We start from the raw sequence: 27,988 nt of genomic DNA, 5'->3' as shown, positions 1-27,988 counted from the left end.
TTTTGGTTGCTATGGTGGCATCATTTTTTAATTATTTTTTTAATGTGGCTGTAAAATCCTTGACAAGAGATCCTGGGCATCAGCAAACCTAGGAATTGGGATTCCAATGCTGGCCAGCAACTTCATCAAACCTGACATCAAGGTCCACTTGCAGAGTGAGAATGGCATTCTGGGATTGGTAAGCTTTGCCCAAAAGAAAACGTTCCCTTTTGCCACACTGAAAACTGTTTCCCAGTTTTACCTATATGCTTGATTAGTGCACCATAATGTTACTGCTAGTTACTCAACTTTTTTTTGCAACATTCCATAAGTAAATGGTCATGGCATGATTCCAACCAAGTATTTGTAGGAAGGACAAAAATAGTGCAGAAGTGGGATCTTTAAATGTGCTTTGTAGCAGCACTGCAGTCGCCTGCATGTATAGCAGATAAGGATGACTGGCTTGGCAATGTTTATTTTGGATTGGGTGGGGGCTTAACAGCTGGATTCTTCCCCCATCATCTTTACACTTTGGCATGTCTGCTGTGTTGAGGGGGAGACCTGTGATGGAATTAATTCATGTTCGTGATTGGGTGAGAATGGAAAGAATGTTACAAAGAGAATGTGACAGGCCACAATGTTACTGCTGCTCTCAGTGGTTGTTCAGTAGGCACTTTCAGTTGAGAGGCGTATGTATTGCAGCATGCTGCAGTTTTATACATGTTTCTGCTGTCAGGGCGAGGGGGGATGCTGTGGGGGGCTGTGGAGTGTTGTGTTACATTTCCAGTGCAGACGGGGGGTAATTTTCAGTTGTGTTACATGTAAGTGCCTTTAACTGAAAATGTCTGTCTGGGAAATAATGCTCTACAGCAGTGTTTCCCGATTCGGTCCAGGAGCTGGGATGGAGCAAAAATGTTAACTGTCTGGCAGGGAGCTCGGAAGGAGCAAAAACATGGACTGGCTTTGGGTTCCTGAGGACTGGATTGGGAAACACTGCTCTAATGACAATGAGAAAGCTCACTTGAGACAATGCAGCTATTGAACAAATGACAGGTTGAAATGGGGAGGGGGGGGGCTGTCAAATTGTATTTTAGACTGATCTTTTGTTCTGTCAGTCATAATTTCAATCTTTAATGTACCATTGGGTTGGGGAAGGGAGAAATCAGTGTCATTCCTAACAAATAACCATTTGCGGTCTTGTTCTCATGACTTTTACGGCTCTGGCAGTGTTAGAGGTGGAAATGGCTTTTGTCTAGGATGAGGTTCCAGTGATAAAATTCGAGTTGGTATGAATGCATTTCTCTTGAGGTTTCCAATAAACCAGTTGGCGGAGAGAGGAAAGCGGGAAGGGAGGGGAGAGAGAGAGAGAGAAAGAGAGAGGAGGAGGGAGGAAGCTTGAGGGAGGTGGTCCTGCGTTCAGTCTGATGGAGATAAATGAAAGGGAAGGGGGTAATGGAATTTATATAATTTGGATGATAATGGTTTTGAATATAAATAACAGATTTCCTGTGGGGGTGGGGCCAGGTGGAAGCAGGAGAAGAACAAAGCTTTGATTGGAGAAGCAGGCGTACTGGGGCTGTTTTAGACAATGATAGAGGGCCCCTTCATTATGGAAGATGAGATAGTTTAACTGGGATGGTAGTTCTACAATGGGAGCTGGCCTAGTAGGACAGGAAGGCTTTGAGCATTCTGGGCCCCTGCGGGGTATTCTGGGGGCCCCCATCCCAAAAAGGGGCTTGATCCCAAGCCTTAGATTTGTTTATTACTGCATGACTCAAATACATATATGATTGTATATGGCCAACATTTATAGTTTTCTGAATTAATGTCTACAGTGTGTTTAAAATAATTAAACAAAGATTGTTTTCCCATGAAGAGGCTTCAATGCCATTTTTATGTAAGAATTCTGATGATGAGTATATTCTGTAAGAACTTCATTTGTTGGGCCACCAACCGATGGACATCATGCATTTTAATGCCACGGTACACTGGTAAGCAAGGGCAGCTGTTTAAAGTAATAGATTTCAGGTGCTCATTAGCACACTCCCATCAGAGTGATGGGAAGGCATAAGGCCGCGTGCTCTGTCTTCCCTCCAGGGCCCCTACCCCACGGAGGACCAGGTGGACGCGGATCTCATCAATGCCGGTAATTCAGAGCCCTTCAGTCACCGTCAGCCTCTTTGAATGGAGCCCTTCATCAGACAGACTGTGTGCTGGAGAATCAGTCAGCAGCTCGGCAGCTGCCTTCAGGGCGGCTCGTGGAGCAAACGGGGAGCCCTGCGGAGTTACGCCGGGGAGCGGCGTGGCCCTCGTGCGGCTCGGCGGGCGGCGCCGTGAGCCTGGCCGGCCCCTTGGAGCGTGACGTGCCTGTCTCCCAGCAGGAGACCATTCTAACCCCCCTGGGAGTGGTATTTTGACATGACCCCTCTCTCCTTTACACAGGCAAAGAAACTGTCACCGTGCTTCCTGGTGCTTCCTACTTCTCTAGCGATGAGTCTTTCGCCATGATCAGGGGGTAAGACGTCCTGCAGCCATGCTGTAGGAATTGTCTTCATTTCTCATTTCTCTCATTACTGTGCTTGAATTTTTTTTTATTGCCTCAGTGGCAAAGCCAATCTCTTCTAAACAATATTCCCATGAGTGTGAATGCATTTACAAAATGGTTTTCTTTCATGGTTGGTTTTTCTCTGTCTTCATACATTGAAGTGGTTCATTTAATTTAATAGCACAGGAATGCCATACTGTGTTGTGATTTGACAGTTTTTTTTTTTTAATTGAAGGATGCCCGGTTTTTTGATAGAAAATGTGAATACTGTTTATCGCTTTTGTTGAAATGGCTTTTCCAGAGTGTGCACGTGTCAGCGGCCCCAGTGCGGTTGCCATGGCAGATATTTTAGCGATATTTATTTTTTTTTTTAGCAGCACCTGTCTTCCCTCCAGACAGCGGTGGGGTATCGCGCCAACTTCACAGAACGGTGTGCCGATCAATGAGAATCAGTAAAGCGTAATTCTTTGGCAGGGGACCAGAAATGGGCTTAATAGTTGATTTTGTGTGATGTCATATTAGAGGAGGCAGCACAAAGGGATGCAGATGAGGAAGCTTCGGTTTTTGGCAGCCTTTAGCACGCATTCCTGGACTTTTTCGTTTTGCTCAGAACAGGTGTGTGCTTTAATTGTGGCCCCGTCTCACACCCGGTAGGGCGCCGACAGAAAGCCCTCAGGCCTCATTGTTCTCCATCAGATGTGAACCGTGCAGTCCAGGTAAATGTCAGAGGGGATTGAGTTCATTCTGCGGGAAGCGGCTTTTCGCAACGTCAGTGTCAAGCTATTGGCTTGGTCCGGCATACCCTCATGGTGCTGCGTGGGTGGGTCACCATTTCAGGGCTCCTGTGGTGAAACAGTTTCCATTCTGGAGGTCCACTCATTGACACTTGGGACCGTGTTGTGTTAGTCCAGCACACTGATCTCCTCTGCGGTCCAAATATCCAACAATAGTGCGTCTCCCAGCCGTGTAATAATTTATAGCACATCTACCTTTGAGGAGACGTGACCTGGCATGTGTAAGATGGTGTTTTTTTATGATGGTTCATGTGTCTAGGTTTTTATTGTTTTTTGAGGAGGGGCAGAGGTGGATTTAAATATATTCTGGAGCATACATGGTATTCTTATTGATTTATCTGAAACTGTAAACAGTTAGATTGTCCTTCATGGGAGGTGTTCAGTGCACCTACAGTACTGTGCAAAAGTTTTAGGCAGTCAAAGAAAATTATGTTTAAATGTTATGTTGGTGTAAAACTATAATATGTCTGTCAAAGTGTCTTTGCTTAGCCATTCCAAATCCTCTCCTAAAGTCGCTCCCGTATTTGCAGCAACTATCCAACTTACCAATGTGTTTTTCGTTTGACTACTAGCATACCTTGTTTGGCTAATCAGTACCTCATTGAGTTATTTAACTAATTAAGTTAATTAAGTAGAGACTTGGTGGTGAAATTTAATTCTTGAAATGCTGGGGTGCCCCTGAGAAGAGGTTTGGGAACTGAGGCTGTTCATCTAGCCGTCCAGCAACATACCAGTAACTTGTTGGAGCACAGAAGAAATTTCTGTCAGTTTTTATTGTGTGATTTGTTCGTTTGCATATGTTCTTATGTTAAATTGTGTTTCTTTTATGAGCAAATGTATACTAACCCAGATGGCGTTAAACATTTTCTTGGACTTTTGCTCAGTACTGTATTTCATGACCTATTTAGCTGCTGAAAGACATACTAGGTGATACCTGTGACGTCGTAGCAGGTCAGCTTCATTTCCAGAAATATCACAATTTAGAGCTGACTAGAGGTGTAAGCCAGGGGTCCCTGACTATTGTTTCCCCCCAGGGACAAATTCCATCAGCAACACAAGAGCAAGGTCCATTGCATTGGTGGGGGGTGGTAGTGATGGGGCTGGTGGGGGTTTCCCTGATGATAAAATTTGCCCACTGGGGACATTCCCCCAACTATAAGAATTTGCCGACCGTGGTGGGGGTCTGTTGCACAGTCTGGATTCAGTTCTTTGCCGATGGAGTCAACCAATGGTTGCCATATTCTCTGATAATAAATATATTTCGCTTAAGCATTGTCATTTCATCCTTTCCCTAATACATTCTGCCATTATACCAAAAAGAAAACTCACGACACCCGAGGTTATTGAACTGTCATAGGTAAAGACTGGCTGGTAATTTTTATTTTTTTCTTTTTAAATCTGGATCTGCAGACACTTACTGTGTCTCCTTCAGCACTGCATCTCCTGCCTTTGTAAGTTGTCTATTTCATATGCGCAGCACGCACTCCCTGTGTACCAAAAGGAATCTTTCAAACCCTTAACATGACTGTCCCATTACAGTGATATCAATACGCCAAAGGATACACCAGCATTTACGTGATTTTATATAGATGCATGTGCCAAAGAGAGGTTTCTCCTTATGAGGATAGAAGAGTGCAGGCACTTCTAGTTTAATTGTTGCATTCTTATTTATACCTCGGTGTGCTCATTATCTCTGTTGTTGTCATTTTGCCTTCATGTATTCAGAGTAGAGATTCGTTTCCACTTCCCCATAGTGACCAATCATTTACTTTTGTTTTTATCCACTACCAGACAACTGGCTCTGAATTTACAGTTGGCCCTTACCACACTGTAAAATAGCTTTTTTTCCCATTTTGACACCACATAAATTAATACAGCAATGGGCTTATCTTCCAATCTGTCTGCTAAAGTCAGAAAAACTTTTTACAAGATGTTAAACGTTACAGGAGCAGCAAAAGATGGCATTTATGATTTCTGCTTACAGCTGATCTAGGTTACATTTTGTGATTCGTGGAGAAAAAAAGCCAAGACCAAGATTTAGCACGGTACTGGGTTGAATTGTTGACTCTCTCGGTAGTTCTCTCTCAGACCTCCTTGTCAGTTGTGCAGTTCCCTCAGTAGAACTCATGGTCAGTCACTCTGACAAACCCTGGGTTATAGAGAACAAAAACAACACCAATAAAAGAAAGTCTTGGTGGAGTTTGCTAACCATGGACAGCTTGCACTCTAGGAGCGAATATGGTGTTCAGAATTTATAGACAAAAAATGGCAACGGATGCTTTCTTCTACGTTTGTCTACTGTTTTGTTCTATCCAAGAGTGCTGGTAGCATGCTGTGACATCTCCCAGCCTAGAATCGCTGGATTTTGATGCTTTGCACTTACTTGCAAAGGTCAGTGACACTTGCAAACATGTTCCCGTGGCCATGGGAGCCCCAGTCAGCGTTACGCCTCCAGACTCTCAGTAAGTAGCTTCATACTAAGACGGCCATCCCTCATCGCAGTGGCCTGGCAACGGCACACGCCGCCCAGAACGTGGTGTCTTTCTTACGCCAGCTACCAGCAACGTGAGCTTGAGTCATGGCCCGTAAACTCTTTTCTCACTGGTACCGCTTTCACCACTCTGTCACAGTGCCTGTCTGTATCTGTTCTGTCATTTTGACAGCTGGGTTTGTGCCCAACTTGCACTGTGCTGCTGCTTAACTTTGTAAGCAACCCAACTCTGTAAGACATATTAACAGTCTGTCTACTGTGCAGTTAAAATGAAGAATTTTCCCGGAAAGCTATTTCCAGTTAATATTGTGCAATATGGAGCCGGCAGTCTTGTCTCCCACAGTTCTTGTATACCAATGCCCCCCCTTCTTCGGTATTATGCTGAACACCCCCCTCCACCCACGCACAGCCCTAAATAAGCTCCGGTTCACACATGTGCCATCCCCCCATATTAATAGCCCTGTCCGTAAGACTGGAACGGTAAATGGAAAAGTAGCTGCACCTGAAAGGTGAGGACAGGACACTGAATAGCCCGCTGCCTACCGTATCCTCTACCATTCCTCAGATTACTCACATCTCCTCCTGCTCTGGCACTGGTTACCATAACTTATTATCATTTGATGGGAAATCAACAGATGCTATACTTTTATGTTGCAATATCATTTATTGTCAGCATACATAATACACTTGTGTCCAGCCCCCGTTTCTCATTGTCCAGTGTTTTGCATTTTAAATATAAAAAGCCCTTCTCTTTTCACTTGCTTTCTGATTGTCCCACTGTGGTACTAGGGGAATGTTATTTCATGCCACTAAGTACCAGTATATGTATGTTTGGCCAAAAAAAAACTGGACTATACTTGACTTGAGGTTCCTTGTTAACGTGGAAAATGTTTTGGCCAATAAATCCCAAATCGCTAAATATTTTGATTTTTTTTTCATTAAACAAGAACATTTAGTTCTTGTTTAATGGAGCAGGTTTCGCAGTTATGTCTGGAAAACGTTTTTAGCGGTATAAAGCTGTGCTTTGCCAGTTTAATTTTGACTGTTTCCAGATTAAAAAATTAGCTTCAAACACATTGTAGGCCTTGGCTGATTGGTGCTTTGTTCACGTACGGTGTAATTGAATGCAGTTTAATAAGGGCCAGACTTTTCCGTGCATGTTGTGAGATGGTTAGACCCCCTTCTCAGCACAGATATATGCACACGAAATGCACAAAACACATGTTTTTTTTTTATTATTTCTTGCTGCTGGTTCAGAAATTAGACATGGGGCTGACATGTGAATCATGGCTCATCTTCCTTTAATTTGATTCTCGTTTCTCCCTGTCGGGGAGCTGAGAATAGCTGTCCTCAGATTGGGTGGCCACCAGCAGCAGTGGGCTAGCTGACTGTCATTTTCTCCGAAGTGGGAGCCTTTTTTGCTGTCGGGATAATGAGCGTGCCTGGCTGCTTTTCACATGGAGCTGACATGAGGCGCTCAGAAGGTGACCTCGTTCAGTCTGCAGGCGATTGGGCGCGGTGACACTCCGCTCTCCGCTCTGGTGCGTGCCAGCTTCACCCTGGGGAGTGTCAGCGGTATGGACTGCACCTGTCCAGAGCAGATACCGGTCATTTAAAAACGTGTACGTGATGTTCCAATTTGATAGGGTAGTTCAAAATAGTTTTTAATGAAACTGAACCCTTCTGAGAATTCAGATTGTTCCATTGTTCTGTGGCGATGTTGATGCCACGGTTACCTGCTTCATTTGATTCGATTGACTCACTTCATGAACAACCAATGGACTGCTTGACTTATGGATGGACTGATGGATAGATCTTTTTTTTTTCTCTCCAGGGGGCACATCAACCTCACCATGTTGGGAGCCATGCAGGTGTCCCAGTACGGAGACCTGGCCAACTGGATGATTCCGGTTAGTATCTGCAGATAAGTGCTGCAAAGTCTAAGGTAAAGTCTTGTGAAGTTTATGGAAGTTTTTAATGAAAAACTTATTAGTCGAATTAAGTGCTTATGTTGAAAAGCAAAGCTGCTAGAATTTACAAACAAAGCTGAGCGACACCATATGCACTCCGACTCTCTGGTGACGTGTGCTGAAGCTGAGGTGCATATTGAGACCTTGAAATTGAGGTTTGTTTTCTTTTTGCTTTTGCATACTTGTATATAGAGGAGGCCCACCTCTGGCTATGGAGAGCCAGTCACGATGCTGCCCTCCCCCAAGGCCGATTGCACATGCCCTCTAGAGAATCATTTGGGTAACATTGTATCTTAGATTTGGAGCCAGGCTTGATTTACCGGGGGTCATCAGTGGTTTGTCATGTTGTTACATATCACTTCCAGGATTGCAGCTGTATATCTGGCTCACAGCAGTGTGTGCTTGGAATTTCTGTTTGTGTGGGTGTGCTGTTCTGTTTTACTGCCCTAGTCTGACAGCAGTCTATCCAGGTTCATCGATGACATACCCCACCCTGCTCTCTCTTTCCTGTCTTTGGTTACGTGCAGCTCTACTTGGGGTGATGGATGCATGGCTGTTGCAGACGAGTGTACAAGTATTCTTCGTAAAAGTTAGCCAGAAGAAGATAAGGCAATTGTGGCAATTTGCTGACTTGAAAATAAATGTTTTATGTAGAAGTGATGTGCCTTCCATTTTGCTGTACAAATGGAGTTATAAAGACCCTAACTAAAAGGTTACAGCAGTACTGTCTTGGGTTTGCTTTTATTCACCTGGTAGGTGCTCACCAGAATGTCATTGTTAGCCATGAGTGTACAAGAAAATCGCTGCAGGAAATTCACAAGTTGAATTTCCTGCCTTTGAATCAGGCTGTAATGTTACTGAACTACTTGTTGCCTATAAGGTTAATGAAAGCCCCTAGTGCCCCTTCAAATGACACTGGTTGCCCGACTCTGTTCTCGGTGATGCTGTGTAAGATGTGCAGGTTATGCAAAGCAACAGGTTTTAGATTCTGTACATTTTGAGAATGAGGTTCGTTTTAAAGGAAAGTATGGTGGCCTTGAAATTGAGATTCTGGAAGTAGCTAAAATGTCAAGGACTGCTTGTGGAGTGCGGTCGTGTCATGCAGTCGCCGCAGCACTATTTTTCATACATAAGAACAAAATGATCAATATTGAGTTGTGAATAAAGCATGAAATAAAAAAGTATTCATATAGGTATGTAAAAAGAGTAATAATATGCAACTGCTGGCGGAACAAACATCCATTAACATGTAGATAAAAATTTTCACATACTCAGTTATAGACCTTCGTAAATGTTAATTGTAATTACTTGTTTCTTATGGAACTTTTTTGCATTTTTTGCATCCATTGATTTTGGATTTTTTGGACTTGTTGGGGGGGGGGGACCTTACTATGGCAACCAGTTTTCTCTTATAGTGACGATCGATATAATTATCTTCTGTACATGCTATATCTCTGGGTTCTACGTTGTACTGGTGTTTTGAGTACAAATGCATGAATGTAATCTGTGGACGCCGAAAGGGACATTGAGCATCAACCTAAATGTAGAGGAAGTGCATGTAATTTGTATGAGTCAAAATGCATTGCACTCCCTGGCACTGAGGACAGGTGCTGACCCTCTTGACATATACTGACATTTTATACTGCATTTAAAGAAGTGTGTTTTCTCTTCAGGTAATTTTCTTGGGAAAAAATTATCTAGTCTTATTAAACCCCCCCCCCCCTCCATTTTCATCTAGTTTATTTTTGCCAGTCTAATATGAATTCCAATAGCTCCCCAAATCCTCTCCCAGAAACTTCCTGGAATTTCATTTGCTAATGGCAGAGACCTGCTTATATGCGCCATGATTTGTGTTGTTAATAGTCTTGCTGTATGGACAGCTTTATACTCTTAGCATAGCCATACAAACATTTCACCCCAAAGCTGATGGGGGGGAAACATAAAATATTTAGGGAACCAAGATAGAGGCTTAAATACATAAATTAACCAGGTTAATGAAGGGAAATTAAATCGAGGGAAATGGTTTGTGTTGCATTGCATCCTGCTGGTAACTTTGTTTCCAAAGTGTGCAAGCTTTCAGGGGGGGCATGTCGATATGGTGAATATGCATTAGCATTAACCTGGAAATATGGAACTCAAACAGCACAATGGAGAAAAGATAAAGGGGTGTCAGTGTTTTGGCTTCAAAGCCTGGCAGTTTTTCGTATTGAATTTGATTTAAAAAACTATGCTTGGAAGGATGACTACACAAGATGTTCTTTGCCGAAAAAGCATCAGTAGCAGATGAGGAAGTAGGTGAAATGTTTGGTCTCTTTGTAGCGTCTTTCCTAGTCCAGAGTGGGCTGAAATATAGAACTGAGAATCATCATAGCAGAACTCCCTGGTGTTTTTAGTGACTAGGCCCCCGTCTTTTAGTCTCTTTGAATAATCTCCACAGTAACCTTTTTTTAATCCGATTTTGCTCTTTTGTTGTGATTTGTGCTTTTTTATACTCCCAAATATAGGTGTTTGCTGTTTTTAGTAGACGTCCAGTCACAAGATTAAAAATAGTCGCTCTTTTTCGTTATTGGTGCCTATGGAGGTTTTTATGCGCTTGACTGTTTGACACAGCTGTAACTTATGTTTTATTTGTTGCTGTTCTATTAAGGGTTTCTTTCTCTGCCTTCCCCACATTGGTCACACACAGTTAAGTGTGTACCCTCCATTTACTCATTAAAATGAGGTTTCATGTTTCTCTGGTTTCCCCCAGTCGTAAAGTTGGCATTTTAGAAAGTCATTCCACTATCCCGGAGGCTGTGACCACAAGGTAGTGAATAACCCAGAAGGAGGCGCCAACGCATTGCAGTTAACATAATAATCCCATAACTCAAGGTCACCTTAGTATGTTTTTGGACTGTGGGGGGAACCCAGAAGAAACCCCACAACAACATGGGGAAACATGCGAACTCCACACACAATCTCCACACAAGCAGAGCCGGAGCAACAGAGGTGTGAGGCAGCAACGATAGACCCCCGCCTAGCCATGCCCCCCCTTCATGCCAACATCCAGATAATTATGGAGATGTTGCATCTTAATAGTGAGGTACATTTACATTTTTGGCATTTGGCAGACATCCTTAGCCACTTAGAACTTTCTAAACTCCTTGGCCTGCTGGTACTCTCCTTCCCTGCCCCCAGTTCACCCCAACTCACCCCCCCCCCCCGGCCAGAAATTCACTTGGTAACATTCAATTCCCCTGTTCCGTAATCAATACACCGCGTCAGTGATTGGCCTGCAGCCAGGACTGGCCTGGTCGATGTCTCCATCAGTAAGACTCGACATGCGGCTTTCACACTGCCCACGTCGCCATCCTGCCCGGTGGGGCCGTTTTAATCCACGGCAGACAGGAAGCCAGGAAGGCGATGCAGACCGCCGACGGGGAGGAGGGGCACCGTGGCCTGTGTCGGCGCTCGTTCTCATAGCAAGTGCAAGGGAAATATTTGATCTGTTACCATGGAAACACTTAGGGGTTGAAGTACCATAATCTGAAGTTGCCCTTTCTGTGCATGTCAGGGTTTGTTTTTTATTTGTTTCTTTGTGTATGTATGTAGGTGTCTGAAAGGGTAACACTGGTAACACAAGTATGAAGGCATCTCACCAGCTTCCCCTCCCGATACTCCTTCAGTCACTTTCTTTAGTCAGCTCCGGTCACCTTGCTGGTCCCATATGAAAACATTGTTACCCCTGGCTTTCATTAATAAGCATGATCCAGTAGCCCAGTGGATAGCACTGTTGGGACTGGGCACATGGAGCCTCCGCCATGACTCCACATGTGTGGAGTTTGCATGTTCTCCCCATCTTATTGTTGGGGTTCCTCCGGGTCCTTCGGTTACTCCCCACAGTCCAAAAACATGCTCAATTGAACTGGAGTTACCAAATTGTCTGTACATGTAGATGGTGTGCATTGGCATTCCATCCCGTCTTATATTCGCTATGTTGTGTCTGTAGCTTCCAGGACAGAAGCTACAGAAGCCTGCAGCCCCATATAGGACAAGGAGGTTCAGAAAATGCATGGTGCTTACAGCCCTTCTACTCCAGTCGTCATCCCAGAACTTTGAGGCATCCCTGTTACTTTTTCCTGTTATATATAATTTGTATCTCCTTTGCAGTTTTTTGGGGCACATATGATTTATCTGCGCCTTCGCGATGCCGTCTCGGCGCAGGAGAGGTGCAGGTATAATGTGGAAGGTGTTGCTAGTGAAAGTGTCTGAATCTGTAAAACACATTAATGATTGACATGCACTCCTCCCTTCTTCACGATGCCAATTTAACTGGTTGTCTATTTATACTGAATGATGGGGAGAAAGAGAGTGTGTCAATTCTGTCACATGTTTCTACGCCTGTTTCCTTTGTAGTTTCAGTGCTGAAGTATAAGAAAGTCATGGATAGACAACAGAGATTACAAAACACCTGAATTATCGAAAGGTGACTGCAGTATTTTTTTTTTCTAATGTAATGATTAAATATTCAGTATCAGCAAAGCCTTTGCTTCAAATGGATATCTGTATCATTGCTTGCCATGTGCCAATTATCTGGGTTTTTTTCTCCAAAGCATAAAATCTTAGTTTTGATTGACTTGAGATTCATTTCTTGTCACTTAAGTCTTTTAACTTTCATTTCACTCTCCTGTAGTCAGGCGGTGGGCCTCCTTACACATGGCTTTGCACCAACTTTGTTGTCTGCTGAAGAAATTTCAGCTTTGAAGACTGTTGCCCACAAAATGGTCCTCGTTTACCTTCTCATCTCTGAGTGTCGAAACCTTATGATGGCACATAAGAAAACAAGTGTTTATTGCTTCATAGAGTAGATGGGTGGCACTGCAGCAACCGGAGATTAAAAAAAGGCCTTATGCTCATGTGGGTGAGAGTGATGGAAAACTGAAACAAGAGAAACGCTTGAAATATGACACCTGTATCCTACTCATTATAATGTTATGTCCTGCCCTCCATAGCCACCTGACCCTCAAGTATTCTTCCTAGCGTGACCCTGATGAGCCGCGCTTGTTTGTTGCCCCTCTTTAGTCTTGATATTTAGGTGTCTGTTTATCCCGTCATCACTAGTCCAATCATGATTGTCGCTCCTCCTCTCTGCCCATGCCCTTCCCTGTAGCAGTCCTCCTCTCTGCCCATGCCCTTCCCTGTACCAGTCCTCCTCTCTGCCCATGCCCTTCCCTGTAGCAGTCCTCCTCTCTGCCCATGCCCTTCCCTGTACCAGTCCTCCTCTCTGCCCATGCCCTTCCCTGTAGCAGTCCTCCTCTCTGCCCATGCCCTTCCCTGTACCAGTCCTCCTCTCTGCCCATGCCCTTCCCTGTAGCAGTCCTCCTCTCTGCCCATGCCCTTCCCTGTAGCAGTCCTCCTCTCTGCCCATGCTCTTCCCTGTACCAGTCCTCCTCTCTGCCCATGCCCTTCCCTGTACCAGTCCTCCTCTCTACCCATGCCCTTCCCTGTACCAGTCCTCCTCTCTGCCCATGCCCTTCTCTGTACCAGTCCTCCTCTCTGCCCATGCCCTTCCCTGTACCAGTCCTCCTCTCTGCCCATGCCCTTCTCTGTACCAGTCCTCCTCTCTGCCCATGCCCTTCCCTGTACCAATCCTCCTGTTCTTGACTCCATGTTTTTTTTCCAGCCACTTTTCAGTTCTGTTCAGTTTTGGTTTCCAAAACCCCCCTTTGTTCACCCAAATGCCTGCCTATTAGTTCTTCATCCCGCGGATTGTGGCAATTAAATTGTTAAAGCCAGCCACACATTCGTGCTCCAGTGGACCGCCCTGCACCCGCTATAAGCTCTACACTGTGGGAATTCATATTTTTAATTCTCGCTCAGTATGGTCCATCTGCGCATAAAGTGTCGTGCTGCCAGTGTCCATTGGTCAGTCGTGCCACAAAGTCAGCTCAGGTGAAGAACCCTGAGGCCAGACAAATGAATTTTTTCAGATAGATCCCTAAGAAGACAGGGTCCAGTGTCCGAAAGTTGAATCAGCAGCTCTCCTGTCAAGTTTGTTTTCTGAACTTGGTGTCATGCAGGACCTTCTAGGAATGAAACTGCAGCTCGTCCTTCCCTTGAATGTTCTCAAGGGCAGAGTGTCTACTACAAAGTCGCTTAATCAAAAGGTACCTTTTGTTAGGGATTTGAGCCACTGATGATCGCAGCTCCAGTCTCCTAGCAACAGTGGCTTCTAAGCACAAGTCCAAAAATGTATACAAGGCTGGTCCCTCTCTCACTCAAAATCAAAAAATAAGATTACATGAAAACGCTCAATGGGACCAAAAATCTAATTAGGATGGGCAGTGGTGGGGACCCTTGAGGTGAAGTGTTGAACTTTCTGCTGTTGTTTTGTCATCGATCAAGCTTGTGTCTGCACACATGCGAAGAATCTGGAGAATCTCCTATCCAAGCCATACCACATGTGAATCTAAATTGTCCTTTATAAATTACACTCTTACATGTTGACACTTGGGAACAAGCTTTCCATCCATCTATTTTCTCTACCCACTTGTCCTATGCAGGGTTGCAGAGCCTACTTCAGAAGCTACTGGCTCAAAGCAGAGAATAACCCAGTGTGGGGTGCCACTCTATCACAGGGCACTCAGACAATTCAGAAACAACAGTCTACCTGGAATTGCCTTTTTTTGCCATTACTCATTGTTAATCCTCTGATTAAAGTTGTTTTCTGGTGCTACAGATCATTTCATTTCATAGGATTTGCTAGCTTGGTTCATAGCCGGTGAATCTCAGTAGAGGGAGTTAAAGCTGTATTTCAACAGCACGAACCACAGAAGCGAGCAGGTTTGCCCCTTTTTTGGTCATGATTTCTTGAAGACCTGTCAAACTTTTGAGGGAGGGGTGCAGTTATTGGTGGCACCAAGGGTGTGAGAGCCTTTCATAATCAGTTCTCTTCACTGGATCTCTGTGAAGGGGACAACTCGAGGAGTGATCTAACATGCAGTAGTGTTTCTCCAGGGCTTTTTATTTTTAGTGACTGGCATTTTTGTTTGACCGAATGGGAGATGGGTATCAGCTTTGACAGCTGCAGGTTTGGCAGGTAAGCACTTTTGTAGGGCAGCTGTTGAAAAACCTGTGTTAGCCCGTCTCGCTCTCACGCGTTAGTCTGAAATACAAATATCCTGCCACGGTGGCTTGGTGAGGAGAGTTGCTGTTTCTCACCTCCAGAGGTGTAGGTTAAAATGGCGGTTCCCTTTTCTTTGGATGTGGAGCTTGTATATCCTCTCTGTGTTTGTGTGGGTTACCTGTGGTTGCTCTTGTTTCCTCCTTCCTTCAAAACATGCATTTAAGTGAATTTATGTCTGTAATTTGTCCATAACGTGTGATTGTGTGGATGAGTGTGTGCCCAGAGATGGACCGGCATATCGTCTAGGGTTAATCATGCACTGTGCTTCCTGGGCAAGGCTGCAGGCCCCGCACTGCCCTGTGCTGGGAAAATGCTTTCACTGCACATGATTCCAAGTTGAATGCAGTGGTTTGTGTGACTGATCTACAGCTTTATTTCCCAATCTGATACATCTGACCCCCTCGCAGGCAAAAACGTGGACTGTCTGTGGGTCCCTGAGGACCAGATTGGAAAACATTGATCCACACAAATCTTTATGCAAGAATTCCAGACAGAACTATGCAGAGTTTTCCGAAAGTGAAAAGAAGGCTTTCACACCCTCTGTGTTAATCCGTGACGGACGGCGCGATGGTGCAGCTGTTGCCTGTTGTTTGCAGAGCAGCTCGTTCTCCGCCACACGGGCTGGGACTCGTCTGGGGATCGCAGTCTTCAGCTGGCGTCACAGATGCTCTGGCGCGTTCCGCTCTGCCGTTTCAGGACGTTCCCTTTCTCCTTGCCGGGCTGCTAAATTGCTACTCCTCCCTCTGTGCTTGGGGTCAAAGGTCAGCCTTCTCCTCAGCCCCAGGGCATTGCTGTGGCAGCAGCATGATGGAAATGCATGGCGCCAGGGAACTCGCCGATGTTTGCTTTAAGAGATTTTTTTTTTAAATTTCTCTTAAAAATCAGTCTTGTGGAAAATTTGACATATTTTTCATGAAGGTAAAACCTATAAATTGAAACAGATGGTGTTACTTGTATATAGTTTTCACATGTTCATATAGTCTTTACATCTTTAAACACACTCTGCTCTCTGAAAAAGAAAATGGTTTTCGAAATGCATTGAAACATTACAGTTCAGTTCTTTGATCTGTGAAATACAATTATTTTGTGACGATTTACTTGATAAACCTATTGTAATAACTGTCTGAAGGCATACATGTCACAATGTAATGAGGTACCCTTAGTACCACAGATAGAAACCTACCTTTGCACAGCCATCAGTGAAAGGGTTATTGTTTTAAATGGACTTAGTGGATTGTTGTCAGTGATGCAAATATGTCAGTGTCAAGAAGATACAAACTAATCTGGCTTTATATTCACAAATAATAGTAATGTTAGTAAGCTAGCTATCAACAAAAAATTGTTAATATTAGCTATGGAAAGTAATCCATACCAATAGCAATCATAAACACAAATTTTAACTGGTTCAAACATAAATATTAGTGAACTAGATGACTTCATATAGCATCTTTTCATTGGTCAGTTGTCAAATGCTTATGTCAAACAATGCCTGTGGTCAGAGGAGAAGGGGCTAGTTCCATCTATAGTAAAACGTCACAATCGTCAAAAAGTGGGCATCCTTAATTTCCATCAGACAGCAACCATGTGTGATTGTTTATATCATGTGACTGGAAGAGATTAAAAACCTTTCTGTTACAGTGTAGCTAAAGAATTCGCTACACTTCTGGAGGCCTGTATGCATGGGGTTCCCCTAAATCCAAACTTGCTGTCTTTCATCCTCCTTTTTCCATTCTTTCATTTCTCCAGTCTCTATTGCGAAGCAGGGACATAACAGCAAAGCCCCAACTCGCTCTCACTTCGAAGCCCACCTGTCACATCCATACATACTGCTGTCACTTCCGTCCTTTGCCTGAGCACAGAGAAACAAATGAATACTGAGCTACCATGCTCACTTCTGGCCGGGCAGCTGAACCGATCCACATATGATGGCAATGGGGCGGGTGATAGGTAGTGTTTTCGGAATGGGGTTTCCCGTTTCAGGGATACGGGGATGGACAGGATCGGGAGAACCGAACACAAAATGTGACACGGCCTGAAAATCAAATTTGGTTGTGGAGGTGTTTTCAGATGGTGCTCAAGACTGGATCTATGTACGATGCATATAGGAATGACGCTCAGAATGTCTCCTCACTCACGACGCTTGTCTCTTATATGTTTTTGTCCCCAGGGGAAGATGGTGAAGGGCATGGGTGGGGCCATGGACCTGGTGGCCAGTGCTGGAACTAAAGTGGTTGTTACCATGGAGCATTCTGCCAAGGTAACGGGAGTATTGGTACTGATGTAGTATTTTACATATTATTTCAAAGTTAAAGGGCAGCAGGGTGCCTCAGTGGGTAGGACCTCTCAGGTTGAGGGTTTGATGCCCGTCTTGTCTGTGTGGCATTGGTACGCATGCCATTCCTCTAGGTTCTCATTTTTTGCCACTATCCAAAGACGCAAATCAGCTTAGAAATTAACATTTTTAGTTACATAATCGATTGAAAATGTATATAATAATGTACAGTTGGTGCAGGTCTTCTTAATGAACACCCTGTGGGTGTGTGCGGCATGGATGGCGATGGCGCGTGTGTCTTTATGCATGTGTGTTGCTCATCAGTATCTCTTTGCATTCTGGTGTCTAATCCACGGATAATGATAGTGAGCTTCCAGTGAAGTGGCTTTAATTACATTACGTTTGAGAGGTCTTCCTGTCCCACTGTAGTGGGGAATGTGGGCTTTTCAATAGACAGGATCATTAGGGAACGGTAATTGGGTACAGGAAGCATAATTGGATGGGTCTGTCAAAAGAAGCGGCCGAGTGAAGGGCGGCGGTCATTCCTCCGGAGAATGCAGCAGCGAGCATTCTCCCTTTGTCAGCCATCACCCACCCACACACACACACACCCACTCTTTCCTGCCCTAACCGTGTGGTCATTTGGCTGCAAACAAACTTGTTTTAGCGTTACAGCACTCCAAGGCTTTAGGGGTAGCGCCAGAGTGTCTTCCTTAGCCAGCACTGAGCTTTATGCAGTGCGAGTGCTTTTTCCACCTCGGCTAGTTTAATTTCTTGCACAACCTGTGCTGGCCCTGTCTCATCTTGAGTGGCGGTCCCTTCAAGGAGGAATTCAGCGGAGTGCCAGGGCTGTGTCGGTCTGAAACGCGGATGCCAGCGGAAATCGGACTAGGGCAAGCTGGGGCCAAGTTGCACATCACTCGGTGTTCCTCCGACATCTTTCCTCTCAGGTTACACAACTACTTTTGCAGCAGATCATTGGGGGAAAAAAATCAGGCACAGTTTTGGTTCCCAAATAATATTTATTATTTGCATCCTGTAAGGTCTTTCAAGACCTCCGTACACCTTTGGGAAGTTGCTTGTTTCCAATAAGTCGGCAATAACGCATGATTGACAGCCGGTGGGTGGGCAGTGAACCATTGAGCCTCTGGTAACCAGTTGCTGTCTTTCGGTTCCAGGGGGGTGGACACAAGATCATGGAGAAGTGTTCACTGCCACTGACCGGGAAGCAGTGTGTGGATCGCATCATCACGGAGAAGGTGAGGCCCGTTTGCTCATTCCCGTAACACGGAGGCGATGCATTCCAACCGCAGTAGATACGGTTCATTCTGAATTGTCTGTTTCGTCATATGAGCCATCGATAGTCTTATGGGCTTTTGATCAAAAAGAAGGTGACTGTATATCTGGCTGTTACTTAGCATTGACATCCATATGTACATACCTGCAGTCAAGATATACCGTGAAAAATGGTTACGGATCATCGCTATCTTGCAGGTGCCGGTAGGTGGTCACAGAATTCCGTGGTCTGTTTTAAAGCATTTTGGGGAGGGCTGCTTCTGCATTGATAGTGCTATGATGCAATTACCGTTTAAGCTTCTGTTCTTGGTCAGTCGGTTATTAAATCAATTCCTTCAGGCAATAATTAGGGGCGACATACTTTGTTTTCCTGGCAAACATTCTTATTCATTAAAAACAATTTGAAATTCACTGCAGCAGTCCTGTTTTAGTAATATATATATATATATATATATATATATATATATATATATATATATATATATATATTTTACCAGGAGTGCAAATGACATTGCTCTTGCTAGCATCTAAGTGAGATCCATTTCGTCACCAAGAACCCACTAGGGTTACAGGGCAAGAGATGTGATTTGCTCTGCTTTGGTTCAGTGGTCTACTTTTAAGGATATGTCATTTATTTTCTTTATAAAAAAAAAGGAGCTTCCTGTGACGCTATTGCATTATTTCAGTTTTTCTTGCACAGTTTGCTTTGCTGAATATCCTCCACCAGTTTGCCGATGTTCTGGCAACACAAAGCAAACTGGGGTTTAGAGCACACGGAGTACTTGTATGTGGAGCCAATGGCTGCAGCCAGAAGAAAATGGAAATTCTGAAGCACTTGTAGCTAAGTAATATAATATGTATGCTCAGATGCCTCGAAAATGTTATCCTGCTGAGTGAAGTGAAGCAGAGAAAGCAGAGAGCGAACAGCTGCTTCAGCAAAGCCGAGACACGCACTGCATTTCTGAGAGCTAGAGATGGTCAGGCCAGGATGACCGCACTGGCTCAGCCCATCCATTATTTGTGGGCTATCTGTTTAATAAAAGGACATGCTGTGGCTCCAGATCCAAAGTTAATGTCACACCAATGTTTAAATTTGGGGGAGAAAGGAAAATACAACCCAACATTACTGAAAATACAACTTTTTTGTTTTGAAGTAGAGTATTTTAGTTTTTTTTTTCTTTTTTCTCAAATGTTCTCATGCACCACCCAAAAAATTATGACAATTATTTGGTTTGAGCTTGACCTGAGAGATCACTAGTCCAAACAGCTGCCTTCGGCTCGTTCTGTCTCCTCATGACGGGCGTCGCCGTGTTCTCACCAGAGGTTGCCATAGCGATCCCTCATGCCTGCTGCAGCCCCCACTGCCTTACTTGCACAGGTTGAACCTGCTGTATGGACGGCGCACACATGACGCATGCTGCTGAAACGGCTCTGTCAACATCGAGCACCTTCTCCTCCCCCGATATAAGTACACACACAAACCTGCACATATACACCAACTCACCGGGAAACTGCTGTGCTCTTCAGCGATTAACTGCAAGTATGAACCTCTGTTCATACAGTAGTTGCCCCAAGGGCGTTTTCATAAGGGAGAAATTGCCCATGTGCACGTTTACAGATCTGTAGAACACTTTGCCCTTTTTGTGATACCATAGGCAGAATTCTATAACAGCAGGATAAAAATAAAGCACAGACTTTAAATTTGATTTGCCGGTGTGGCGGATTGGCTGTTCCTTACATGACCCTGCCTTGAAATCAATAAACTTGAATATTTGAGGAAATTTTTGACAGGAAGATCAATTGAGGGAAGGGGTTGGTTATATGGAGTGTGTGTGTGTGTGTGTGTGTGTGCGTGTGTGTGTGTGTGTGTGTGTGTGTGTGTGTGCATGCGTGAGATCCGGTGTGCTACCAGTCAAAAGTATTAAGCAAAAAAATATTTTTTTGGAGGTGGGGGCAGCCCTGTAGGTTGGGACTCAGAAGGTTGCCGGTTTAAATTCCTAAGTCGGCAGAGTGATCCCACCATTGGGCCCTTGAGCAAGGCCCTTAAACCCAATTCCTCCAGGGACTGGCTGACCCTATTGTCTCCTCTATACCAGTTTCATGAGGTGGCCTCCTGGATGCTTGTCCAGCTGTCCTGAAGGAGGTCCCACATATGCTAAGCCATCATTGGCTGCTTTTCCTTCACTCTCTGGTCGAACTCCTCCAAAACCATCTCTACTGTGTTTAGGTCAGGTGGCCTGGTCATGTGATGTCCCCAAATACAATCAAAAAACTAAAAAGTCCTTGTTTGTAAAAAGTATTTTGTTTGGTTACTCAAGGTTAAGGTTAGGGCTGGGTAAGGATTAAGGTCGTGATAGATTAGGGTTATGCCCATAACCCATAGAAATGAATGGATGGTCCTCACAAGCATTTAGATACTTAACCTGTGTGTGTGTGTGTGTGTGTGTGTGTGTGTGTGTGTGTGTGTGTGTGTGTGTGTTTTACATTAATGTACTTTCTCTAAGGGGTAAATTTTGCCTGTAAGCATACTGAGATTCTAACTTTGTGTGCAGGCATATTGAGGGGGCTGGTGGACATGCACATGTATGATGGATGTAATTATGGGTACAGAAAATGGTGTTTGCCTGTCAGGCCTGGACCCCTTGGGCTCCCCCACCCCCATTAGCATCCCTCCTCCCGGCAGCCATTTGACCAAAGTAGAATTGCTTAAAACCCGGTCCCCTGTTGAACTGCTCTTCAGCCACTGACTGTCATCCATCATGGTTGTAGGAAAACGGGACTGGATGTGATTTTCAGTTTAAACAGAACAACAGCATAATGCATGCCTAGGAAAGACTATGCTAAATAAATGATGCTTAAAAGCATCTTATTTGAGTCTGTAATGAGAAAACATACTTTTTGCAGGTGTTTTTGTTTCATCGTTCTCATTGTCGGAGTGTAATATGTAAGCATTCGATATTTTTTACAAATACTAATAACCTAGCTAGCCAGATCTATACCAAAGCAGTAGGTTATTTCCCATGCAGGCTGCTCCACAGCTTTGTGCCTGCGATAAGCTCCTGCCCCCCCTCCACGGCCCTGGCTATAAGTGTTTAGACGATGGCGGATAGATTGCAGTCGGTTATCTTCCTCATTTTGTGTTGCTTGATCTCCTTTTTTATATTTGCCTGCGTTCACTAATCTGCTGTTCTCTGGATTTTCTAAGCTGGGGTGACCACACGTATGCCGTCATACATTTTTATTATTTATGATTAGATTTTATAGCTGAGCGGCTGTTGTACCGCTGGGGGACAAGGCTGCGATGCTCTTGTGTCAGAGAGCAGAACTCGTACGTCTGAAGCGCCGCAGCTGCAGCCGGCACGTCCCGCCCCCCCCTCCTCCCGTCCCCATTCCTGGTTCCCGTGACATTTTGCTGCTCCCAGAGGCCCCCCGCCCCACACCCACACTATTCAGCTCAGACGGCCAAGGCAACCTAAGAAACAACCCTTTTGCTCAAGCTTAAAGCGCTGGTCCAGTGTGTGTTTGCTGTATGCTGAGAGGTTAGTTCATAACGGGAATCTGTCACGTAGCGCTAATGCGACCACTGGGCTGGGCAGCCCCTTACGGATCTGCGGAGCATGCAAACATGCGATTTTTCAAACAGCGTTTAATCTTCCTGACCATTCAGTGACCAAACTAATCATACATTTGTTTATACTGAAAGTCAGCTCTCCCTGTTATGGAGTTGTTATAATCGTTACCATTTTGGTACCATTAGGTTTCATAAGCATGACGCTCATCAGCGTGAAAATCAGAAATGCACGCGACAGATTTTTCTGATTGATTCATAGCTTCCAGACTGATGTTCATTTAGATAATTTGTTTTATCAAGATCATTAATTGTCATTTCCGTAACAGTAATTATTTCTACATTCAGACCTCAAGTCCAACAGCCGTCTTGGTACTGAGTTAATTTTCCATATTATGGTGCAGTGCAGCACATGACAGACCTCACCTTTCTGCTCTAACTCATTTACGCAGGTCTGGGCCGTCTCCCCCTCTGTCCTTAATCTCTGTGAAAGACAGAAATGTGCATGTGCAGGTCTCATGCCTCACCCACCCCCCCCCTGTATTTTAATCATACACATCAAAGCACATTTTAATTCACATTATATAAAGCGGCAAAAGAAGAAGAGCAGGAATAAAAGGTTAGGAGGCTCCTTAAAGCACAGCAGCAGTCAATAGACACATTTTGTATATATATGTAGTATAGACACTGCTTCCCAATCTGGTTGTTTGGTTTCAGCCTGGCTTATTTTGACATCTCTTCTTTTTATTTCGTAATTGTCATTTGAGTTGGTTTGTGTTTTATTCTTTTGTTCCTGTCATTTGGACTGAAGTAACACCATTTCATATGGAGATTGACTCATTTATTTTGTCCCTTGTTCTGCCTTTTTTCCCCCCACTGTTTTCCTCTCTGCTTTTGTTGCTGTCTTCTTAATATCCATCCATTTTTCATTCCATTTTCATGGGGCCTCCTATAGATTATTCGTATTCTGTTCCATGTCCTTCTCAGATTGTTCCTTTTCTCAGGGTTTAACTGAAGCAGTCAACACATTTCACATCGACATTTAGCCACACCTTAGGGTATGAGTTTGGTGCGCGCTCACCTCTGGGTGTTCGCGTATGTCCTTTTGATGGCTTCATTTTGGATGCCCACTAGGGCAGGAACCAGGAGAAGGTGAAGGTGAGGTGGATTGTCGGGAGCAGCTTCAGATACGTGGGGGTTTGTGGCTCTTTAATAATTGAGAAGCTGTTCTAAGGAGGGTTTTTTTGAGGGTTTAATTTTTTCTCCTAATATTTGCGTGCAATTAGGAGCATTCCTGCAGAGAATTCCTGGTATTACCTTACATAATGAACATCTGAGTGATACAGAAGCTCTGTGTAAGCTTCAGGAAATGGGAGAAGCGGGGACTTGTGAATTCTGTCCAAGCTGACTATGGAAAATAAGTCAAAGGAAGCTGGCGAATAACATCTTCAAAGTGTCACGGAAAAGATTTTTTTGTCTGTCGTTCAGAGCCAGTGGGTAAGTGTCGCGCTAATTGCATACTCAAAGACAGTTCCTTCGGACTTTGTTGCGGAGTGTCGTTAGTGTCAGTTTTTCTGGTTTCGTCAGTGAGCTTGCAGCACTGAGAACCTTTGGGTGCTCGATTAGAGCAGAGGTGCTGTTAAATATCTGTAAAAAATGTGGTAACTGCTCCAGTGTATTATACCCAGAAGGTGTAGCCTGTGCAGGTTTCTGAAAGGGGTGCTATTAATAGAAGTGTGCATGTTTGATGGGCCCGGTTAGAGCTGTAGTACATTTAATATTTGGATATGTGATGGTATAAATAAATGAAGAATCCAGTGAACTTGGGAACACAATCTGGAAGCTGTAGCTGTTCTGCACATTCTGTGTCACTCTGCTACTCAAGGCTCGCCTCTCCACTCACGCAAGCTTTTATGAGGCTCTGTTATCTATCAGGCATGTTCTGTGCTGTCAGTCTTTCCTTCGGGCCTCAGAGGCAGCCGTTTTGGAGCAGTGTGTGCATCCACAAGCAAGCAAGCCAGCGGAGTAACCCCCTTTCCGTCCTCCAAAAAGGCTGTCCAGTTTTAGTTTGTAATATAAATGCGCTGACATGCAGCAACACATATAGTATATTGATTATGTTGGGTATATACAGCTCTGGAAAAAATTAAGAGACCGCTCTATATTTTTAAACAAACCTACATTTTTAAATCCTGGTTTAATCGTGGTTCTGCTGACAGAAGACTGCACTGAGCAGCAGGCTGCTTCCAGGTTCACAATATCTGAGACAGCAGTACGCAAGAACAAGGTGAAGCAGGAGACACTGGGAATGACCAGAAACCAGCCAGGTAGAGGGAGGAAGTGACTTCCTAATGCCAGGGATAATGGTCAACTTATCCGATAGTACCTCATGAATTGGAGGATGACATCAAGTGACCTTCAAAAGGAATGGAAAGCATTTAGTGCAGGTGTGAAGTGCACTGCCAGCACAAGTTTGTAACAGCCTCTTAGAAGCAGGACTAAAGTCCCATAAAGCAAGGAAGAAGCCCTTCATCAGTGAGAAACAGAGAAGAACCAGGCTGCAGTTTGCAAAATATATATTATTCACAGACCCATAAATTTAAAAACGAGTGAAACAAAATGTTGCTGTGGTCTCTTCATTTTTTCCAGGGCTGTATCTATATGTTTTGAAAATTGACTTCATTCTGTCACGACTGACTGCACCACCCAGCAGGAAACCTGTGCTAAATATATCGCCACCCAAAGCTGTTACATTTCTCGTTAACCAAAGATGCACCAAGATCAGTTTGTACTTTTAAGCACTGCAGACAAGGTTGTGGTTCCCTTTTAAGTCACTAACGGGAACCACAGAAGAATGGCTAAATTCAGCATGGTTCCAGAGATTTCTAATTCCATACTGACAATTTATGAATCCCTCCATTTTTGTTTTTTTTTTCCTCATTTTTGCCAGTGTCTCCTCCTCCTCACTATGGTTGCCCTAGATCAGTGTCACCATCCCTTTCTCCACGCCTGGCCTCTGCTGGCAGCTGCTACTGCTTTCTGGGTGCAAACCTTTCACTGACAGACAAGTTTAAAGGCTGAACAATGATGCAGCCTCCCGTGTCCAACTGCTCAAATCTGAAACGTAATGTTTGTTCTAATTATAGGGCATAAACTGTTTGATGGCTGTCAGGTTAAAAAAAAATAGAAACTTTAAGAGGACAAACCTCTTTTCTCTTACATGGGTTGCTTGCAAATTGCTTGTTTTAAAATGTGACCATTTTGTTCTAAAATCATGCATTTAACCAGACTTTTATGGAGAGCTTAGCAGAGTTACTGCTGGGATTGCTGGAAATGTATCATTAGCATGGGTATAATGGACACTGTGGTTGACAGCATGCGAGCTAAATCTTGGAGCTGGCTATTTAAATTAAAATGGTACCGTTTCCAAAGGGGCTCTTAGCGTTGCGACAGTCTCCGCTTCCTCACATGCCAGACTGTGACTATGTGGTTACCTGTTTTATTCCTCGCAGCATCCCTCTTGCCCACAAAAACTATCACCATCATCTTGAGTGAAGGCTAGGGCACCTGCCTGGGTGGCGCAATAGCGCCGTGTTGACCAGCAGGGACAGCATGCTGTCCGTGCCTTACCCTGTTGTTCTGTTTACACCAGCGTGAACAACAAGGCCACCTAGGTATGAGTGCAGGGTGAGCAGAGGTCAGGACGCTGCTTCGTGTCTTCCGACATAAATGCTGAAATCAGCACAGAGTGCTGATTTGCTAAAGAAACAAGAATAAAGGGTTAATGTTCAGCACTGCACCTTGCAATGTCTGTGGCCTCAGCCGCCAGTGACTCCGCTTCCCCTTAATTACATACAGGCTGTGTTCGACGTGGACAAGGACCAGGGTCTCACCCTGATCGAAGTGTGGGAGGGGCTGACGCCTGATGACATCAGGAAGTGCACAGGGGCCGACTTCAAGGTGAGATGCATGGGCAGAGCGGCATTGAAAACCCTGGACTGAAAATACCAGAGGGCCATTATAATGCAGCGTTTCTTTTTTTTTTCACTCCAGCATTTTTAAAGAGCTTGTTTTTCCTTTTTTCCCATCATTAATGTAATGTATTTAAGAAATCCACATTTTGCTGCAGAAAACGACGACGTAGGCAGGAATTGAGGTTTATATGCCGCTGGAAATTAACAATGAATTGGTGCAATTAAGCCACAGGAATGGGTTGAGATAACGAAACAGCATGCAAACAGCTCTGTAGGATAAGCGTAGGACGCACCTGTGCTCCCAGGCTAATTATGTGGGTAAATTTGTCTTTTGCCGTATGTCGTACCTTTGTGTTTGTTGAAATACATCCAGGACTGAAGTGAATTAGGAACAAAAAGCAGCACGTAGTGTGACTCAGGACAAGGGGTTAAAGTATGTACAACACACACATCTTAATTTGAATGATAGTTTGCCATGAAAGCAGCCTTCCCAATGAATAGACATATTCTGCTCTGTATTGTCTTAATGAATACTAATGATGCTGTTTACCTTTTTTCTCCTGATGCAATAAATATTTTTCATTTTTATTTAACAGGTTTCTCCAAATCTGAGGCCAATGCAGCAGATTTAAAAATGAATGACAACAGGCTTCCTCGGCAGTAAGAAGTTCAGGATCTTATCAAACCATACAATACACTTCAGTATTATCCAGAATTCCTGAAAAATACATCCCTCACTGTATCATAGCATAGGTCTTTAAGGGTATTTAGGAAGAACGGTCCAATGACTTGCAGTGGATACTAATTTGATACTGTAAATGTACGGTAGAATATGTATTTAAGTTTGAGTGAATGGTATGTGTTCATTTTATAGGAACGTGCCAACTCAAATATAGTGCTGGAATGAACATCTACCTAGCGTAAACGATGTTTAAACAAGGACCCAATCATTCCTATAGTCAGTTACCATTATATGTGTGGTAGTATTTTATTTTTATTTTTAAACTTCGAGAGGGTCTTTGTTGTTTGTAATGTGCTGAAGAATGTTAGCAGTGCAGGAGAGATGAAGTCCAATACAATAACAGGTTTGATCCAAATTGGTTGAGACTTGTTAGATTAACCTCAAGGAAAGTCAGATCGGCGATGCAGCTGTCTTCGCAGAATATTGCAAGGCCTTCACTTTTCTACTGAAATGCTTTTTCTCATTCATTGTACAAACAAAATTAAAAGATGGCATGCTAACTGAAACTGTGTTGTCAGCGCGTTTGTTTTTTTGCACATGCCATGTTGTTGAAATACATTTAGTCATGTAGAAGTTAGAAAGAGATTTATTTTAAGGTTTTAAATTATTTTCCCTTAACCTGGAGGAGTTTCGGAGTCATTGGAACATGATGTAGCAGGTGAAATCATCCATGATGCACAACTGAATCAGGAATGAGCAGAATGTGTCTCAGTATCTGTTTGACTTTCTCTCCCCCATTTTTGATTCCACTTCACAGTTTGTGATTATGGCATAAAATAAACAGCTAATACATTTCCATTAGTACTAAGAGCTGCCTGAATGTATTGACCCAGGTTTGAATGGGCCAACCCATGCATTAACCATGTTATCGCAGACTTTTTGTCTCAGAGTAACAGGCCAATCATAGCTGGAGGTTCAGTGAAAGCGCCCCTCCAAGGTCGTAATCGGTGAGCCAAACACGCAGCACTAAAACAGCGCCTAGAGGCGCGGCCCAGTGTATTCACAGTCTTACGAGAAGGATCGAAGGAGGCCTGATTGTATTTTGTCAGCGATCTGTTTACCCACAGAGCATGATACCTTCTATCACTTCCCCTCTTGCCGAACAAATTTCATTGCTTTGGCAATAAAAAGCAAATATAATCAGCAGGAAACAACATGAAAACGATACCAAGAAAAAGAAATGTGCAATCGT

At 44.0% G+C, this 27,988-nt stretch overlaps 1 protein-coding gene across 2 annotated transcripts in view; it reads left to right on the top strand.

Moving 5' to 3' along the window:
- The window catches only part of oxct1a (3-oxoacid CoA transferase 1a), a 59,950-nt gene extending 32,648 nt beyond the window's left edge, over positions 1-27,302 (top strand). For both annotated transcript variants that reach the window (XM_049001309.1, XM_049001310.1), the window contains 8 exons: positions 84-178; positions 2,077-2,125; positions 2,422-2,494; positions 7,644-7,719; positions 17,112-17,201; positions 18,395-18,475; positions 25,939-26,040; positions 26,651-27,302. In XM_049001309.1, the coding sequence (XP_048857266.1) occupies positions 84-178; positions 2,077-2,125; positions 2,422-2,494; positions 7,644-7,719; positions 17,112-17,201; positions 18,395-18,475; positions 25,939-26,040; positions 26,651-26,686 (602 nt within the window). In that variant the 3' untranslated portion in view covers positions 26,687-27,302. The remainder of the gene's footprint in view (positions 1-83; positions 179-2,076; positions 2,126-2,421; positions 2,495-7,643; positions 7,720-17,111; positions 17,202-18,394; positions 18,476-25,938; positions 26,041-26,650) is intronic.
- Positions 27,303-27,988: the final 686 nt, after the last annotated feature.

Source organism: Brienomyrus brachyistius, chromosome 2 (genome assembly GCF_023856365.1).
Source record: "Brienomyrus brachyistius isolate T26 chromosome 2, BBRACH_0.4, whole genome shotgun sequence".
Taxonomy (NCBI): domain Eukaryota; kingdom Metazoa; phylum Chordata; class Actinopteri; order Osteoglossiformes; family Mormyridae; genus Brienomyrus; species Brienomyrus brachyistius.
Note: the sequence above shows the minus strand (reverse complement) of the source record. Positions and strands in the feature narration are given on the sequence as shown.